This window comes from Lithobates pipiens, unplaced genomic scaffold (assembly GCF_037356315.1).
Source record: "Lithobates pipiens isolate NorthernLeopardFrog02 unplaced genomic scaffold, aLitPip1_a1.2 Scaffold_18, whole genome shotgun sequence".
NCBI classification, from domain to species: domain Eukaryota; kingdom Metazoa; phylum Chordata; class Amphibia; order Anura; family Ranidae; genus Lithobates; species Lithobates pipiens.
In genome coordinates, this window is record NW_027507758.1 from 550449234 (window position 1) to 550469866 (window position 20633).

Sequence of the window (20633 nt, forward strand, 5' to 3'; positions counted from 1 at the left end):
GCTGAGAGCATGTAGTGAGCGCGCTTTCAGCACAGCAAAGCCGTTTCCCCTTGTTGCATATGTACAGTGGCTTGGCAATAAAGCCCACCCAGCTGACCTACAGTATATTTGCATAGAGCCAGTGGGAACAGGTTATTAAAAGCAAATATATCTCAGTACATTTGCTAACTGCAGGCCTTTATTTTATATTCCTGATACGCATAATTTAAAAGCTTACTTTAATAAAATGTTTGCAATTGTAAATGACAGAAAAAAAATAAGGAACATAAATGGATCTTAAAGCTTACATACCACTTGAATCTGACATGGCCTTTCCCAGAAACTGAAGTGGAAAGGGAGCCAAACCACAACCTTCTTGTACTGTGGAGGGGTCTTGGAGGGCAATCTCATGGAAAATCCTACTAGCTGCTCCCAGTGGAGCCAGGAAGGTTAATTAAGGGGTGGAAGAATAGGATAGCCAGAGAAACTGAGGCCTACCTCCCCCAGGTTCCAGGTAATGTATCTACTCTGTCCAGAGGAAACAAAAACTGACCAATTCAGCAAAGGGGCTTCCTTTTAATCACTTGCCGACCACCCTATAGCATTTTTACTGCAACAGGGTGCAGGATCACAATATTATATTATAATATAATATATATATATTTATAAAAATTGTGACGGTATGCGAGGTGAGATACACGATAATAGGTACATTTCACCTCGCATTCGTGCCATTGTAAAGGACTAAACCAAAATAAGGCCCGGTTTTTGCAGGCTGGGTTCCGGTCCGGATATTCAAGTCCACAGTCAGCTGGACTTTAAATATCCAGGAAGAGAGCACAGCAGTGGCTGGTTTTGGAGACTCAGGAAGGAACCTGAGTGAGGGGAGCTCTGACTGTTGGACTAAAAAAGGTTTGTTTTTACATATGTTTTGTGGGTGACGGAGACCAGCCCCCGCACTGTATAGAGAGGAGACTATTTGTTTAGTTAGCGCCGGACAGCAGGGATTTCATTTACGGTTTGTTTTTACTTTGCAAACCTCCTGCAAATAAACCTGGCATCCGCCAGATTTTTTTTAAAAATGCCTGTTATGCTGACTGTCATTCACAAAAGGTGATCCCCATAAGCTAATTCCCCCACAATATATATATATATATATATATATATATATATATATATATATATATATATATATATATATATATATATATATATATATATATATATACACATACATACATACATACATACATACATACATACATACATACATACATACATACATACATACATACATACATACATACATACATACATACATACACACACACACACACCTATATATATATGATCCCGCAATTCTGGGTCGCGGGCGCCGATCAACAGGTACCACAGACCCGATGTCGGCTGGCACCGGCTGAACGTTCTGTACACAGGCAGAATGGCAGTCTGTCTATGTAAACAGAGCTGATTGCCGTTCTGTCAGTACAGAAGGCATAGATCCTGTGTTTTCGCAAAGCAGGAACATGGATCCTTGCCTTCTTTTAGTAAAAGAACCTCCCCCACAGTAAGAAAACACCAGCTGGGCACACAGTTAACCCTTCGCTCGCCCCTTTTAACCCCTTCCCAGCCAGTGTCATTAGTACAGTGCATATTTTTGAGCACTGATCACTATATTAGTGTCACTGGTTACCAAAAAAGTATCAGTGTCCAATTTTTCCGCAGCAATATCGCAGTCCCACTATAAGTCGCTGATTGCCGCATAACTAGTATAAAAAAAAAAAGTATATATATATATCATAGTTTGTAGACGGTATAACTTTTGCGCAAACCAATCAATGTACACCTATTTTTTTTTTTTTTTTTTTTGTAGGAGGTGACTTTATCGCATGGGCTGACCTAAAAGACTGTTTTCAAAGAAGTAACCCATGTAACAAATAAATGGTCTATTATTGCACAAAGAACCAGTGCCTGGTTCAGCGGTGAAGGGTCTCTGTTCAAGCCCGAGACTCACTGGAGACAAAAGGGAGCATCCTTGACTTAGTAAGCAGCACGTGTACATAGAAGCGCAAGGAGCGGGTGTCCAAGTCTGTCCAAGTAGACTCAACAGCCAGCAAGCTGAACACTTATTTTTTTATCTGTGATGCTGAGAACACCTTCAAGGGTAAACCTTGTGTAAACTTATGTTGATGACTAAAAGTGGGCAGGAACCCCAAGAGCCCTTTCACACCGAGAACACAGCCGCATTAGCAGTAAAGCGGCACTTTACCATTGTTTTTTGAGGCGCTTTTTGGCCGCTAGCGGGGCACTTTTAACCCCCGCTAGCAGCCGATGAAGGGGTCAATAGCGCCCGCAAAGTGCCGCTGCCGAAGCGCTCCTAAAGCACCTTTAAAGATGCTACTTGCAGGACTTTATTTTAGTGTCCTGCCATTGAAGCGCCCCGCCATTGAAGCGCCCCAGCGCATTTTTCAGGCGCTATTTTTATCACTAAAGCGCTTGAAAAGCGCTTCCAGTGTGAAAGGGGTCTAAAATGTATGTTTCTGAGTGAAATTGAGTGCCTGAAAAACTCTCCATTGCTAAACTTCACACCAGATAATTAGAAACAAGTAGTAAACAGTTCATCGGGTATACAAAAGGTGAAATGCAGACCTGTGGATATTTGACAGCTTTTCTTATCTGCTGCTCTTCCCAGCGGTCCTGCTCATTATTATCTTCTTGGTTTTCACTGCCCGAGTCACTGCTCGACGCTGCAAAACAAAATATTGAAGAAAGAAAAAAAGTATATGAATACTCTACTGTAACCACTGCAGTATGTGCATTAATTTAGCAACTATATTCTGTACATCATTCCAGACTAATCAGCATTTCCAACCATACAGAGCAACATGGATTGGTATCTTCCCCTGCAACAATCAGGTAATAAGCATTACCGACTTCAGGCATTGCAGAAAACAAACGCAAATATTTTCCATTAGCAATATGATGGCCAGGAAGTCAACTTGTACAGGAAAGGCTTTGGAGGATCAAAAATGTTTACACAACCGAGTCTTCCGATACTTAATAAGGAGATAACCTGGCTGATATAGGACACTGGTTTTAAAGTGGATCAGCAATTAGCTACTGCTGCAATATATACAATAAGTGAACAATTTGAAAAGGAATCTGTCCTGGTCAAGTATGAGTATGTTTTTTTTTTGTATGTTTTAAAATTAGTCTTATTATTTTTAAATAAAATGTTCCATCATGTATACATATATAATACTGGGTTTTCGTTTGGTAAAGACTTCAGTCATTTAAAATATCTTCACTTTTTATAGGTTCCTGAATTACAACACCTAAAAGAAAATATCAAACAGCACTGCTGAGCACCAGTACCCCGGGCACAAACAGTATATGTTGGTTAAACAGCTGAACTTATGGGATATGTTTCTTGCCAATCACCAGAAGGGAGTAATATATTTGTTTTTCACATTCCCACTAAACATGGAAAATAAATTTAAATTCTAATTCAAATTGTGTCCCAGCTGGGAAGATTCAGCCACACTATTGGTCCTGGAGCCCTTAGTCCCCGGTACAAAAAGTGAGGGGAAATCCAAAGTGGTCAAGAGATATCATCAGAAAGGGGATATTTTCTAACTTTGAAGAGATCTCCTTTTACTACCTGCCATGCCTCTGGCCCAGGGAGGGAAGGAAAATCTCTTGGACAGCACACAGAAAAAAAAACAACCCTAAGGGCCCTTTAACATGGGCGGACCAATGGGGTCCGCTTGTCAGTTTTTCAGACTGACCCAATCGGACCATCCATTGCCCTCAATGGATACCCACAGACATCCGATCCGGTCTACTAAAAACAGACTGAAGAGGCATCTGTTCCCCATCCGTCTGGTGGATCGGATGGTAGTCGGGTGTAAAACAGACAGGCGGTCTGTTTACATCTGACTGCCCATAGAGGAAAGCGTGCTGTGTCTGCATAAGTGAAGCGGATATGGACCCGTCATCAGCCAGCTCAGCCAGGATCAGCGGACAGATTCTCCCCTGAGCTGACGGAGTCCGCCCCATGTGAAAGGGGCCTAACAGGGGTCTTATCCATCCCCTATCCGAAATAAAAACAAAAAGCTTTGGCTAACAATGCTTTATACTGCTTCAGCCTCCTCAACACTAAACAAACCCTTATTTGGCTTTGGACAACATTATAATTCCAGTGGCTCATTTTGCACTTAAAGTATAACAAAAAGACAACTTTTTTTTGTTTTGGATAGAGTGGAGAGGTATTAGAACACCTATCAGTTTGTACTACTGTCTGTACCCCTATTAGGTAGATTTACCCTCTCTATTTGTCCTGTTTACCATTATCATTGGTTGCCCCAAGCAAAGCAATAAAAAGGGAAAATCTTCCAATGGAGACACTAGTTCTGGTGACTTAGGGGAGTCCAAGAGATTATTTTAATTTGCGGGGATTTCGTCTCACTTTCTGTTTTGGCTATGGGACAGGAAGTGAAGGTAATTATCCCAAATGGGAGAAAGATGGCAAAAACAAACCTTCCTTATTCTATTCAAACTGCTTTTAGCTCTACATTAATAGAGAGGAGAACTGTGATTATTTGTTTATGGTACATGCAGCAGGAATCTTACCCATTTCTTCAGCCATCTGCTCATTTAGAGTTTTCACCCCAGGGGCAAACTTGATCCTCCTCTCATGATCATCCAGCTCATTGTCACTATCGGACTGGCTAGAATCTGAGACTTCATGAGACACATGCAATGATATGAAAGCTCCTTTAGTTCGTGCCAGTTTTCGTTGTCTGCGAGCTGCCCGGATTTTCTTAGCACCTGGGATTTCACCTGCGCTGAACAGATATTGCATAAAGATTTCAAGCCATGTCTAAACTATAAAAAAGGAACTCCTGTTAGGCATATACAGTATACTCAAAATCAGTAAATGTGTGAAATGTTCATTGGACACCACAAATGTAGATATAATGTAAAAATTGTGTCCTAATTAGTTCAGTTATGGCAGTGTGAAAGGATGTTAGATGTAAGGCCACATGTGTGGAAACATAGAAGATTTCACTAGTCACATCAAAAGCACACTGTCATAATGGCAATGCCCACGTTTAAACACAATGTCCCTGATAGAAAGCTCAAACTGTCCTGTATACTCAGCAAGTCAATGAAAGTGGGTACCTTGAGCTCAGCAATTTCCTGGAAGGTCCAATGTGATCAGAATGTCACTGAAAGTTAGCCCCAAGTGCTTAACATGTCCCTTGAATAGAGGCTCAGGATGTACTGGGTCCCATGTGATCACCCATGTGATTGAATAGGGGCTCAGCATGTCCCTGATTGAGGGATATACTAACCAGGCAGAGAACTCTATCAGTGAATATGTGCTCTGAACATCTCTGGTAGAAAATCCTATGTGCCTAGCATGTCCCCAAAATAGAGCTCTGTGTGCTAAATCTAGCCCTGGCAGAGGTTCAAGGTAGTTATAATGTCCATTCCTGAGCATTTTTTGTGCTTAGAATGGCCCCCAATATTATTCAGTCTCATTCCATAGCTTAGCTGTTGACAAGCTCACAGGATCACCTTTCAATATCCCATTCTGAGGCCTGTTGTACAAGAAATTAAAGAATCTAATGTAAAGACAGACTCACATATTTAAATGGGACTCCAGGAATTCAGACACTTTGTAAAATGTGCTGGATTACTATGGGTTAAGCCCAGTGACGTGAATGTCACCTCCTGAAAATATATCTTTAATTTATACTTGTGGCGATCCAACGCTGGAACTTCTGGTCCCAGCTCTAGCAGCTACAGAGTCACATGCAGTTGCTGTGCCCACGCCTCCCCTCTTCTTGCCCAATCAGAGAGTGCTTTGTATTATGTGAACCTATCCACAAAATCCAAAGCCTTCTGAGAATAAAAAGCAGAGGGGAAGAGCGGGCAGAGATGCTGCTATATGAGAAGTTAGCAACTCTCAACAGCTGTACTCCCAGCATTTCGTAAACTTGTCAGCTGTAAGGCTACATACACACAGTGGGAGCCGGTAAAGCGCTGCTTATTTTAGCAGCGCTTTACCGTCACTATTTGACTGCTAGTGGGGAGCTTCTAACCCCCGCTAGCGGCCTGAAGAAAGGGTTAAAAACACCCGTGTTGTTGCGCTTCCCATGCATTCCAAAGGGCAGGGACGGTTTGGGAGCGCTGTATACAGTGCTCCCAAATTGCCCCAAAGGCACTGCTTGCAGGACTTTTTTCCCCATCCCACAGGCGCACCGCCCCAGTGTGAAAGCACTCGGGCTTTCACACTCCAAGGCATGGAAGGCAGTTTTCAGGCGCTTTACAGGCTCTATTTCTAGCGTAACATGCCTGAAAACTGCCTTTAGTGTGAAAGGGGTCTAAATACCAGAGTTAAGTCCAGGGGGTGGCATGCACCTCATTGGACATACCTCATAGAAAGCCAACATATTTTACAAAGTCTGGATTCCTGGAGTTCAGCTTTAAAAACTTGCAGCTGAATACATTTAATTACATTTTAACAAACACACATACATACCACAGCAAAAAAAAAAAAAATAATATTTGGGCCCAACGGGTCTGACATTTTAGACACATCTACATGAAGTTTTACATCCCTATACACATGCAATTACACTGCTGAGATAGCTACAGACCTGCTTGCGATGGTTGAGATGGAGAAGCAGAAGAAGATGAAGATGAACTAGTGCTTGCAGATCCTGATGACTCTTCCTTAAAACATTCCAGGTCTTCGGATTCACTGTGCTCCTGTTCTGAATTGCTGCTGCTGCTTTGTGAATCTTAACAATATGAAATGCTATTATTATTATTATTATGATACAGGATTTATATAGCGCCAACAGTTTATGCAGTGCTTTACAATATAAAGGGCGACAGTACAATTACAATAAAGTTCAATACAGAAGGAATAGGAAGTTATGATTATTCATGTGTACACCAAAAATCACTTTTCATTATTTCTTCACTTATATTGAAACAAAACATTAGGTCACATCCTGTTGGGGAAGAAATGACTCTCTCACAGGCAATAGATTAAACCCAAATGCCTGGCAAACATCTACAGATACAGATTGAATACATATAAAGAAACGGTTTTACCTGCCAAAGGATTTGTATTTCATTCCTCCCCTCCCCCACCATGTCACTTGAAAGAGAAAGGAGAAGGAACAGAACATTTCTATGTACCTATGCTACCATCAGCATGCTTTTTACACTACATCACACCTGATTGGCTTCTTGTGCTGCTTTTTTCTCTCCCAGTCTGGGCTCTATTGTATAGGGCAGTGGTCATCAACCCTGTCCTCAGGGCCCACTAACAGGCCAGGTTTGCAAGATAACTGAAATACATCACAGGTGATATCATTTGCTGCTCAGTGATTGCATTGTTCTAGTCTGCATCTCCCCAAGGTAATACATAAAACCTGGCCACTGGTATAGGGGCTTAAGAGGGGCTGATACAAAGTCAAATGTAGATACACTGCTTGTGTTAAAAAAAAAATACATTTAATGTATTATTGGTCATTGAGCTGCAATAAATGTTGTTTGTTTTTAGGAGCTATTCACACTGCATGCAGCCAATGATGTCACTGGAAATTATTTATATACACATATGACTAATTGTGATCAATCAATAAATAACACACTCCCCAAAGAGATCAGTATTTGGGAAAATAGCTCTATATGCAAATTCTCAAAACGTCCAATCAGACAAGTGAAAAATGATAAGTAAAAAAAAGTCCTCCAAAAGGTGCTTATATCTTTAAGGATTTATTCCTCGTGACATCACATGAAAAATACACCCGGAAAGAAGTGACCCTTTCCAAGAGAGAAGTCCTCCACCTCTGCACACACTGTCGCTTACCAGATTTTGTGATCTCTTTTTAGGGAGATCTACACAGGCATGTAATCTTTTCACAAGCAGGAGTTCACTTTCAGGTTTTCAAAAACAGCTCTCATAGAAACGTCACAGATGGCACAAAGATATTTTAGGCAATGATCCTATCACTTGGCAGGCAGGCACCAGACATGACCAGGATAGATATAGGCTGTAGCACAGTTAGCCATGTTTATGGAATACAATCAGAACGCCTGTATACGTCCAGGAGAAAAACATGCTGGACGTACTTGTCTGATTGGACGTTTTGAGAATTTGCATATAGAGCTATTTTCCCCAAATACTGATCTCTTTGGGGAGTGCGTTATTTATTGATTGATCACAATTAGTCATATGTGTATATAAATAATTTTTTGTCATTAGTTATTTAAACACTTTTTCAGCGCAGCTAATTGGTTTGGAATAGTATGATGGTGTGGGTATCTCGCATAATTTAGCCGCTGCAGTTAAGCGAGTGTTTATTATTTATTTTGAGGACAGCGCAGTAGGATATGTTCACAACAAATGATGTCACTGGCACATGTGCTCTGCAAGGACAGTATACCTGTGCCATACCTTTAGAGCTCCGGTCATTAATGCAGCCGGAGCCCACAAACCTGGAAGGAAAACCGAGTGAAGATAGAAGCACCGGGAAGCCCTGATAGTTTGTTATAATATGAAAGTATGTGGTGCATACTAGTACATGGCGAGGGCTCCATTTCTTTTTGTGGAAATTTACTACTGTTTAAGACCTAGTTTACGCATGTGTGGTGCCGATTGAAGGTCAGGTTTCCCTTCGAAGAGAAAAATCAGTTCAGCTTTTTACGGCAGTATCTGGTCAGGTTTACATCAGGATTTTATCTTGTTCACAACGGAATGCATCTGTGAATCAGATGCGTTCCCATAGAAGATAATGTGCTTGCAATTCTCACCGAAATGTGGAGTGTGAACGCAACACACATATGTGAACCATCCTCATTCAAATGAACGCATTTTAAAATGTCATGCTTACACCAAATCCAATTCGCAATGGTGTGAATCGGGCCTTAAAGAAAATAAAGTTTACTGCTCTTGACTGTTCTATCAAACAAACATGGGTAAGGCCCCTTTAACACTACTGCGACTTTAAAGTCACGCGATTTTACCGCAATTTCAGGGAATGTCTGTGTAACTCGCATCAAAGTTAGACCAAAGTAGTGCATAGACTACTTTGAAGTAGGCACGACTTGAAGTTGTACCAATATGAATTGTTGTCATTGGAAATCATGGGGAACGACTTGTCATGCTACTTTGTAGTCCCAAATCGTGGGACATATCGTACAAGTGTGAAAGGGGCCTAAGAAAAATTTGTTATCTACAGTATATGTACTGTGACATAGTGAAGCAGAGCATGATCCCCTCCCTTCGGAGACTGGGCCGCAGGGCAGTATTCCAACACGATAACGACCCCAAACACAGCTCCAAGATGACCACTGCCTTGCTAAAGAAGATGAGGGTAAAGGGGATGGACTGGTCAAGCAGGTCTCCAGACCTAAACCCTATTGAGCATCTGTGGGACATCCTCAAATGGAAGGTGGAGGAGCGTAAGGTCTCTAACATTCACCAGCTCTGTGATATCGTCAAGGAGCAGTGGAAGAGGACTCCAGTGGCAGCCTGTGAAGCTCTGGTGAACTCAATGCCCAAGAGGGTTAAGGCAGTGCTGGAAAATAATGGTGGCCACACAAAATATTGACACTTTGGGTCCAATTTGGACATTTTCACTTAGAGGTGTACTCACTTTTGTTGTCAGCGGTTTAGACATAAATGGCTGTGTGTTGCGTTATTTTAAGGAGACAGCAAATTTACACTGTTATACAAGCTGTACAATCACTACTTTACATTGTAGCAAAGTATAATTTCTTCAGTGTTGTCACATGAAAAGATAGAATAAAATATTTACAAAAATGTGAGGGGTGTATTCACTCTTGTGAGATACTGTATGTCTCCCTGCCCTCCACAAAAGAATAAATATGAAAAATACTTAAAGGGGTTGTGAAGGCAGAAGATTTTTATTTTAATGCATTCTAATTACTTAACTGAACCTCATCTCTCTCCAGCGATGTCCGATGTTTTTGTTTTGTCTTTTCGAAAATTGGACCAGTTAATTTAATCTCAGAGTCTAGTTACATATTTTGACCTGGCCCCTTGATTGATGAGGGTGGCTGCCTATCACATTAAATGTGGAGGCTCAGGAGTGGGGACTTTAAGGGCCCATTCATTAAAAACTGGTCAGTTATGGTGCATGAAACTCTCAACCATTAATCAGCATTGTATTGCATGTCATTGTGTGTTGTGCTAGGTCAGCCTATTGATTTGAATTGGCTGTCCGTTACACAACAGCATACCTAAGGTGTGTCAGAGTGCCATTAGGAATGAATGGTACCGCATTGCACTGACATATGTATGCGCATTACCGCAATGCAATTAAGTGACTGGGCCCTAAAGGAAAAGATTTGCATTTCATTTTCAACTGACTGATTGTTTTGGCATGAAGATTTCACTCAGCTTTATTTACACATTGCAAATGTCTATATAGATCTCCTCATATTTTTAATATTAACCACTTCCGGACTGCCCACTGTACATTAGAGCTGCACAATTGTTAAAAAATGGTGATCTCGATTCAACCCCGCCGATGATCTCTATTGCAGAGTTTGCCGATTCTTTCATATAACAAGTGGAGACTGATCTGCTCACTCAGCTGTCAAAAGAAAACATCTGGGCAGTCTGCCAAGTTTTCAACAAGTCTAAATGCAGGAAGTTTAACCGCTTAAAGTCTAACTCTTTTTATGACACTCCTTTCTTAAGTTAAAATCAATATACATTATATATATTTTAGCAGAGACCCTGGTGAATAAAATGGCAATTGCTGCAATATTTTATGTCACACTGTATTTGCCCAGCGGTCTTTCAAACGCAATTTTTGGGGAAAAAATACACTTCAATTAATAAAAAAAAGAAAGAAAGAAAGAAAAAAAAAAGAAAAAAAAAGTTAGCCCATTTTTTTTTGTTTTAATGTTAAAAATTATGTTACGCCACGGGAATCGTGATCTAAAAAATTGTGATTCTCATTTTAGCCAGAATCGTGCCGCTCTACCATACATATACTGCGGCAGGGCTGCCCAGCTGCGCAAAATCACGATCTTGTACGTGATTTTGCGCACACGCAGGTGCCGCCAGAGCACCACTCCTGCTGTGATTGGACACAGCAGGAGCAAATCAGCTTGTGCGGCAGCCGCCGATTTTTCAGTGGGGAAACGGATCCGCAGTGTGCCAATGCAAGCAAGGCCCACCCCTGATCTGAGTGGTTATGACTAAGGCCTTATTAGGCTGAAACTAGTCAACCTTTCTTATTTGTGTTTGGTCACTGTAGCTTGTTAATAAATACTACCTTTTTTAAGAGCAATCACCGAAGTGCGGATCATCTTTTCCCCATTTCCCTACTCAGCCAAGACTGTGGATCGAGCACCTGCTATCTATGTGACATATGGATAGTAGCACTGACTTTTTTGTTTATATCCACCGCTGATCTGCCAGTGAGGGAATGCTAGATCTAGCGTTCCAGCCAAGCTGAAACACGATCTCAGCTTTCCTGCAATGCATCTGTCCCCCATTCAGGTAGAAAAACACCTCCCTAGGACACACTTAACCCCTTGATCGCCACTAGTTTTAATCCTTTCCCTGCCAGTGTCATTTATACAGGGATCAGGGCACTTTTTTAGCACTGATCCCTGTTATTAGTGTCACTGGTACCCAAAGGTGTCACGTGGGGTCAAATTGGCCACTGCTATGTCGCAGTCCCGCTAAAAAACGATGATTGCTGTCATTACTAGTAAAAAAAATAAAATAAAAGTGCTATAAATCTATCCCCTATTTTGTAGATGCTATAACTTTTGCACAAACCAATTAACCCTTTCATGATTAAGCCTATTGTTGGCATTTGGTGTTTACAAGTTAAAATCCATATTTTTTGCTAGAAAATTACTTGGAACCCCCAAACATTATATATATATATATTTTTTTTAGCAGAGACTCTAGAGAATAAAACGGCGATTGTTGCAATATTTTATGTCACACGGTATTTGCGCAGCGGTGTTTTAAACGCAACTTTTTGGGAAAAGGGACACTTTCATGTAGGGATGCACTGAATGGGTTTTTTGGTGCCGAAACAGATACCGAAAATGAAAAATACACTAGGCCGAAAACCGAAACCGATACCGAAACAGCACCGATACCGAAAATGACTGTTTTTAAAAAATATTTTTATACAGGAGGTGGTCAGAGACTGCGGACGTGGTACAGGAGATGGTCAGAGACTGGGGACGTGGTACAGGAGATGGTCAGAGACTGGGGACGTGGTACAGGAGATGGTCAGAGACTGGGGACGTGGTACAGGAGATGGTCAGAGACTGGGGACGTGGTACAGGAGATGGTCAGAGACTGGGGACGTGGTACAGGAGATGGTCAGAGACTGGGGACGTGGTACAGGAGATGGTCAGAGACTGGGGACGTGGTACAGGAGATGGTCAGAGACTGGGGACGTGGTACAGGAGATGGTCAGAGACTGGGGACGTGGTACAGGAGATGGTCAGAGACTGGGGACGTGGTACAGGAGATGGTCAGAGACTGGGGACGTGGTACAGGAGATGGTCAGAGACTGGGGACGTGGTACAGGAGATGGTCAGAGACTGGGGACGTGGTACAGGAGATGGTCAGAGACTGGGGACGTGGTACAGGAGATGGTCAGAGACTGGGGACGTGGTACAGGAGATGGTCAGAGACTGGGGACGTGGTACAGGAGATGGTCAGAGACTGGGGACGTGGTACAGGAGATGGTCAGAGACTGGGGACGTGGTACAGGAGATGGTCAGAGACTGGGGACGTGGTACAGGAGATGGTCAGAGACTGGGGACGTGGTACAGGAGATGGTCAGAGACTGGGGACGTGGTACAGGAGATGGTCAGAGACTGGGGACGTGGTACAGGAGATGGTCAGAGACTGGGGACGTGGTACAGGAGATGGTCAGAGACTGGGGACGTGGTACAGGAGATGGTCAGAGACTGGGGACGTGGTACAGGAGATGGTCAGAGACTGGGGACGTGGTACAGGAGATGGTCAGAGACTGGGGACGTGGTACAGGAGATGGTCAGAGACTGGGGACGTGGTACAGGAGATGGTCAGAGACTGGGGACGTGGTACAGGAGATGGTCAGAGACTGGGGACGTGGTACAGGAGATGGTCAGAGACTGGGGACGTGGTACAGGAGATGGTCAGAGACTGGGGACGTGGTACAGGAGATGGTCAGAGACTGGGGACGTGGTACAGGAGATGGTCAGAGACTGGGGACGTGGTACAGGAGATGGTCAGAGACTGGGGACGTGGTACAGGAGATGGTCAGAGACTGGGGACATGGTACAGGAGATGGTCAGAGACTGGGGACATGGTACAGGAGATGGTCAGAGACTGGGGACATGGTACAGGAGATGGTCAGAGACTGGGGACATGGTACAGGAGATGGTCAGAGACTGGGGACATGGTACAGGAGATGGTCAGAGACTGGGGACATGGTACAGGAGATGGTCAGAGACTGGGGACATGGTACAGGAGATGGTCAGAGACTGGGGACATGGTACAGGAGATGGTCAGAGACTGGGGACATGGTACAGGAGATGGTCAGAGACTGGGGACATGGTACAGGAGATGGTCAGAGACTGGGGACATGGTACAGGAGATGGTCAGAGACTGGGGACATGGTACAGGAGATGGTCAGAGACTGGGGACATGGTACAGGAGATGGTCAGAGACTGGGGACATGGTACAGGAGATGGTCAGAGACTGGGGACATGGTACAGGAGATGGTGGCACAGTGGTGTAGTGGGTAGCACTCTCACCTAGCAGTAAAAAGGGTCGCTGGTTCAAATCCCAACCACGACACTACCTGCCTGGAGTTTGCATGTTCTCCCTGTGCCTGCGTGGGTTTCCTCCAGGTACCCTGGTTTCCTCCCACAATCCAAAGACATGCAGGTAGGCTAATTGGCTTCTGTCTAAAATTAGCCCTAGTATATGAATGGGGACCTTGGATTGTGAGCTCCTTGAGGGTAGGGACTGATGTGAGTGTACAATGTAAAGGGATAGGGACAATTGTAGACACTCACTCAGGTTGAACTGGATGGACTGGTGTCTTTATTCAACCTTAATAACTATGAAACTATGGTCAGAGACTGGGGACATGGTACAGGAGATGGTCAGAGACTGGGGCCATGGTACAGGAGATGGTCAGAGACTGGGGACGTGGTACAGGAGATGGTCAGAGACTGGGGACGTGGTACAGGAGATGGTCAGAGACTGGGGACGTGGTACAGGAGATGGTCAGAGACTGGGGACGTGGTACAGGAGATGGTCAGAGACTGGGGACGTGGTACAGGAGATGGTCAGAGACTGGGGACGTGGTACAGGAGATGGTCAGAGACTGGGGACGTGGTACAGGAGATGGTCAGAGACTGGGGACGTGGTACAGGAGATGGTCAGAGACTGGGGACGTGGTACAGGAGATGGTCAGAGACTGGGGACGTGGTACAGGAGATGGTCAGAGACTGGGGACGTGGTACAGGAGATGGTCAGAGACTGCGGACGTGGTACAGGAGATGGTCAGAGACTGCGGACGTGGTACAGGAGATGGTCAGAGACTGCGGACGTGGTACAGGAGATGGTCAGAGACTGCGGACGTGGTACAGGAGATGGTCAGAGACTGCGGACGTGGTACAGGAGATGGTCAGAGACTGCGGACGTGGTACAGGAGATGGTCAGAGACTGCGGACGTGGTACAGGAGATGGTCAGAGACTGCGGACGTGGTACAGGAGATGGTCAGAGACTGCGGACGTGGTACAGGAGATGGTCAGAGACTGCGGACGTGGTACAGGAGATGGTCAGAGACTGCAGACGTGGTACAGGAGATGGTCAGAGACTGCAGACGTGGTACAGGAGATGGTCAGAAATTGCACACATGATACATGATACAATGCAGCCAGTGTCTCCCCTCATAGCAGCCAGTGTGTGTCTCCCCTCATAGCAGCCAGTGTGTGTCTCCCCTCATAGCAGCCAGTGTGTGTCTCCCCTCATAGCAGCCAGTGTGTGTCTCCCCTCATAGCAGCCAGTGTGTGTCTCCCCTCATAGCAGCCAGTGTGTGTCTCCCCTCATAGCAGCCAGTGTGTGTCTCCCCTCATAGCAGCCAGTGTGTGTCTCCCCTCATAGCAGCCAGTGTGTGTCTCCCCTCATAGCAGCCAGTGTGTGTCTCCCCTCATAGCAGCCAGTGTGTGTCTCCCCTCATAGCAGCCAGTGTGTGTCTCCCCTCATAGCAGCCAGTGTGTGTCTCCCCTCATAGCAGCCAGTGTGTGTTTTCCCTTCATAGCAACCAGTGTGCGTTTCCCCCTCATAGCAGCCAGTGTGCGTTTCCCCCTCATAGCAGCCAGTGTGCGTTTCCCCCTCATAGCAGCCAGTGTGCGTTTCCCCCTCATAGCAGCCAGTGTGCGTTTCCCCCTCATAGCAGCCAGTGTGCGTTTCCCCCTCATAGCAGCCAGTGTGCGTTTCCCCCTCATAGCAGCCAGTGTGCGTTTCCCCCTCATAGCAGCCAGTGTGTGTTTCCCCCTCATAGCAGCCAGTGTGTGTCTATTCATAGCAGCTAACCTGTGAAGAAAAAACAGAAGAGAGAAGAGGAGAGTCGCCTCCGTCGCCTGTTTGATCACAGCGCGGGAACATCACAGCTTTCAGTTCAATAGCTGTGTGTTCCCGGCCGCGCGCCGTCACGTACAGCCCCTCCCCCTTGTCAGGGCACTTTGATAGACAGATCATCCGTCCAATCCTACGGGTGATCTGTCTATCAAAGTGCCCTGACAAGGGGGAGGGGCTGTACGTGATGGCGCGCGGCCGGGAACACACAGCTATTGAACTGAAAGCTGTGATGTTCCCGCGCTGTGATCAAACAGGCGGCGGAGACGGCTCGCCTGCACTATAGCATGATATAGCTCTTCATGATGGGCGCACCAGGGGGCGGGGGGAGCGGAGCCCCGCCCCCTACCCTGGCCCGCCCCGTTTTCGGCTCCATTATCGGCCGTTTTTCTCTTTCGGCAAATTGCCGAAAAGGGCATTTTCGGCCGATATGTTTCGGCGGCCGAAATTTCGGTGCATCCCTACTTTCATGAATTAAAAAAAACGAAACAGTAAAATTAGCTAAATTTTTTGCATAATGTGAAAGATAATGTTACGCCGAGTAAATAGATACCAAACATGTCACACTTTATAATTGCACGCACTCGTGGATTGACGACAAAGTACCGTACCTAAAAATCTCAATAGGCGACGCTTTAAAAAATGTTTACGGTTACCAAGTTAGCGTTACAGAGGAGGTCTAGTGCTATAATTATTGCTCTCGCTCTGACGATCGCGGCGATACCTCACATGTGTGATTTGAACACCATTTACATATGCGGGCAACACTTTCGTATGCGTTTTCTTTTCTTCGCGAGCTCGCGCTTTATTTATTTTAAAATGACTAAATTCTTTTTTTTTTTTTTAATCGATCACTTTTATTGCTGTCACAAGGAATGTAAACATCCCTTGTGACAGTAATAGGTGGCGACAGGTACTTTTTATGGAGGGATGAGGGGTCTAAAAGACCCCCGATCCCTCCTTTACACTTCAATGTATTCAGATCGCCGAAAACGGCGATATTGAATACCGTATATTTTTTTTAAACCGGCGCCATTGGCAGCCGAGTAAACGGGAAGTGACGTCATGACGTCGCTTCCGTGTTAACTATTAGGATACTGGAACGAAGCCGATTACGGCTTTGTTCCAGTTCCTCCCCAGCAGCCTGAGGCAGCGGATGTGCAATTGGTGCTCCCGATCGAGCGGGCCTGGTCGGGAAGTGGGTAACACCTTCTGGGGCTGAAGTGGTTAGTAGGCCAGGTTTGTGACAGAGGTTCTGATATGTTGGTGGATCATCTTTTACCATTTCCTGTATAATGAATTTCACAAAAGAGCATAAAAGATGGATCTCAAACTACTGACATTGTCAAGCAAAAAAGACCAGTTGGTCCATGTGGACGGGGTACCTCCACAACTGTGCTACTTTATCAAAACAAGCGGGGAAGGGACAAGTAGTTGAAAGGAGGTCCTCCGTGCAACTACTTGTCCCTTCCCCGCTTGTTTCCCAATTTTTTAACAATGAAGTTCACACCTACCGCCATCCGGTGATCTTCTGGCAACTTCAACATTTTCTGGCCTTTTCTGAACTTTAAACACCACTGCGTTTACACTCGGCTTCTTGATTCTAAAGGTCACCTCTTCACCTGGAGTAAAATACAATAATAAGAATATTGTGGATATTGAAGGGTTTGCCATAATACAAACTGGAGGTGCAGGGGTTCTCATATACATTAACCTGCTGTGGAGGCACAGGGGATGGCATATAATAAGCTGGTGATGCAATATAACATGGAACATGCTGGGGGTGCAAGGGATGCCGGTAGAATTCTGGGGATGCATGAGATGTAATAACCTGGAACAAGCTGAGGGTGAAGGGGATGCCATATAACATGAAACACAATGAGGGGAGAGGGTGCATGGGATGCTGCATAACCCTGGGGGGTGCAGAGAATGCCACACAACATGCTGCTGGTGCAGGGAATGTCATAAACTTGTTGTGGATGCAGGGGTGCCACCAATACGCTGGGGATGCAATAAAACATAGAAAAAACACTAGGGGTGCAGGCAATACCATCTACCATGCTAAGGGGAACAGGGGAGGCCATAGAGCATGCTGGAGGTGCAAGAGATGCCAACACTGTGGATGCAGGGGACACCACATAACATGCTGGGAGGGCAGGGAAATATAAAATACACCAGAGGTGCAGGGGATGCAATATAACATACTGCAGTGTGCAGGGGATGCCATGTAGCATGCTGGGGATACAGGAGATATAACAATCTGAGGGTGAAGAGGATGCCATATAACATAACACACCAGGGAGTGCATGGGATGCTGCATAACACTCCTGGGGTGCAAGGAATTCCATGTAGCATGCTGTGGATTCAGGGGGTGCCATGTAATGCACTTTGGGGGTGCCATGTAGCATGCTGGGGAAACAGGAGATATAACATAATCTGAGGCTGAAGAGGATGCCATATAACATAAAACACCAGGGAGTGCATGGGATGCCGCATAACATGCCAGGGGTGTAAGGAATTCCATGTAACATGCTGTGGATGCAGGGGATGCCATATAACACACTGGGGACCCATGTAACACGATGGGTGCAGGGGATGCCATATAACATGCTGAACGTGCCATGTGATACACTGGGGGTGCAGGGGATGCCATGTGGTACACTGTGCTATAGAACACACAAGAAGCCCCGGTTCTCTCACCCTCTCTCTCTTCAGTGAAGCTGAGCAGGGCGGCAGTCCCGGAGGAGGTCTCCTCTGCATCCCCGGTGTCCCCCTTCTCTATGGCTGCTTCCTCCTCCTCTTTCCTCTTCTTAGTCCCACAGGTCAGTCCCCGTCCGCCGGGCCTCCTCTGCCTCTCCACCTTGCTCCGGTCCCCTTCCTCCTCCTCCTCCTCCTCCCCGCTGGACTCCGCTCTCCGGACCCGCAGGTTGCGGTTCGGTTTCCTGAACATCCTCAGTGGAAGTCGCTTCCTAAACTCGTCACTGAGAAACGACAACACAGCCTGAGTTCCAGGAGCGCCCCAGCCAATCAGGATACAGATTGCTTTTCAATAACTTTATTTTCACAGACAAAAAAACAAGATTGTTTAGAAAGACTGTTCTGCTTGAAGTCATTTTTTCATTTTAACCACTTGCTTACTGGGCACTTAAACACCCTTCCTGCCCAGACCAATTTTCAGCTTTTGGTGCTCTCACACTTTGAATGACAATTACTCAGTCATACAACACTGTACCCAAATACATTTTTTGTCCTTTTTTTTCCCACAAATAGAGCTTTCTTTTGGTGGTATTTGATCACCTCTGGGGTTTTTATTTTTTGTGCTATAAATGAAAAAGGACTGAAAATTTTGAAAAAAAAGCATATTTCTTTGTTTCTGTGACAAAATTATGCAAATTATTAATTTTTCTTCATAAATTTTGGCCACTATTTATACTGCTACATATCTTTGGTAAAAATAACCCAAATGAGTGGATATTATTTGGCCTTTGTGAAAGTTAGAGAGTCTACAAGCTGTGGTGCGAATCGCACAAAATTGATCACATCTGATGTACTGGTGGCCTATCTCACTTCTTGTGACCCGAACAAGTCAGGAAAGTGCAAATATCCCCAAAATGACCCCTTTTTGAAAAGTAGACATTCCAAGGTATTTAGTAAGAGGAATGGTGAGCTTTTTGATGTTGTAATTTTTTTCCCACAATTCTTTGCAAAATTAAGATTTTTTATTTTTTTTATTTTTTTCCACAAAATTGTCATTGTAATAGGTTATTTCTCTCACGTGGCATGTGTATACCACAAATGACACCCCCCAAAAAATCCTGCTACTCCTCCTGAGTATTACAATACCACATGTGTGGGACTTTTTCATAGCCTGGCCACATAGAGAGGCCCAACATGCAGGGAGCACCATCACGTGTTCTAGGAGCATAAATTACACATCTAACTTGTTGACTACCTATTACACTTTTGAAGGCCCTGGAGCACAAGGACAATGACAGGTGACACTGATGACAGGTGGCACTGATACGTGGCAATGATGACACTTATACGTGGCACTGATGACAGATGGCACTAATATGTGGCACTGATGACAGATGGCACTAATACTTGGCACTGATGACAGATGGCACTTATACGTGGCACTGATGACACGTGGCACTAATACGTGGCACTGATGACAGATGGCACTAATACGTGGCACTGATGACAGATGGCACTAATACATGGCACTAATACGTGGCACCGATGACAGATGGCACTAATACGTGGCACCGATGACGCGTGACACTGATGACAGATGGCACTGATAAGTGGCATTGATGACACGTGACACTGACAACAGATGGCACGTGACACTGACAGGTGGCACTGATGACAAATGGCACTGATATGTGGCACTGATGACAGATGGCACTATGTGGCACTGATGACACGTGGCACTGATGACAGATGGCCCTTATACATGGCACTGATGACAGATGGCACTGGGGACAGATAGCACTAACAGGTGGCACTGGGGACAGATAGCACTAACAGGTGGCACTGGGGGCAGGTAGCACTGGGGAGGATGGCACTGGGGCGGATGGAATGGGGGAGGATGGCATGGGGGAGGATGGCACTGGGGCGGATGGCACTTTTTTTTCCTTTTTTTTTCACTTACGGCCGCTGCAGCCGTTCACCTCTCCCCTCACACACTGTCTGTGTGAGGAGGGAGAGCGGCGCTGAGAGATGATCTCATATGTTTACATATGACGGCCTCCCGGACGAAAGCGCCTGCTCTATAGCCGTCATTCGGCTATAGGGCGGGCGGGAAGCGGTTAAATCTTCTGCCCTTGTTGTTTTAACTTTGGATAGTAAAACATTTTTTTTCTGCCAGTAAATACCTTATACAGCCCATTTCCTGTTTGGTAAAAAGCCTAGGCTTATGACATCATGCATAGCTCTCTCTCTCTCTGGTGAAAGTTTGCCAGGAAGGGAGGGGAGATG

The 20633-nt window shown here is 45.0% G+C and overlaps 1 protein-coding gene across 1 annotated transcript in view; it reads right to left on the bottom strand.

Annotated features, from left to right (window-relative positions):
• Window positions 1–18662, bottom strand: part of GCFC2 (GC-rich sequence DNA-binding factor 2) — a 39510-nt gene extending 20848 nt beyond the window's left edge. Inside the window, exons 1-5 of the mRNA XM_077488893.1 lie at window positions 18351–18662; window positions 17165–17272; window positions 6648–6791; window positions 4612–4821; window positions 2629–2726 (exon numbers count right to left, since the gene is read on the bottom strand). Coding sequence (XP_077345019.1) covers window positions 2629–2726; window positions 4612–4821; window positions 6648–6791; window positions 17165–17272; window positions 18351–18600 — 810 coding nt within the window. The 5' untranslated portion in view covers window positions 18601–18662. The remainder of the gene's footprint in view (window positions 1–2628; window positions 2727–4611; window positions 4822–6647; window positions 6792–17164; window positions 17273–18350) is intronic.
• Between the last annotated feature and the right edge of the window lie 1971 nt (window positions 18663–20633).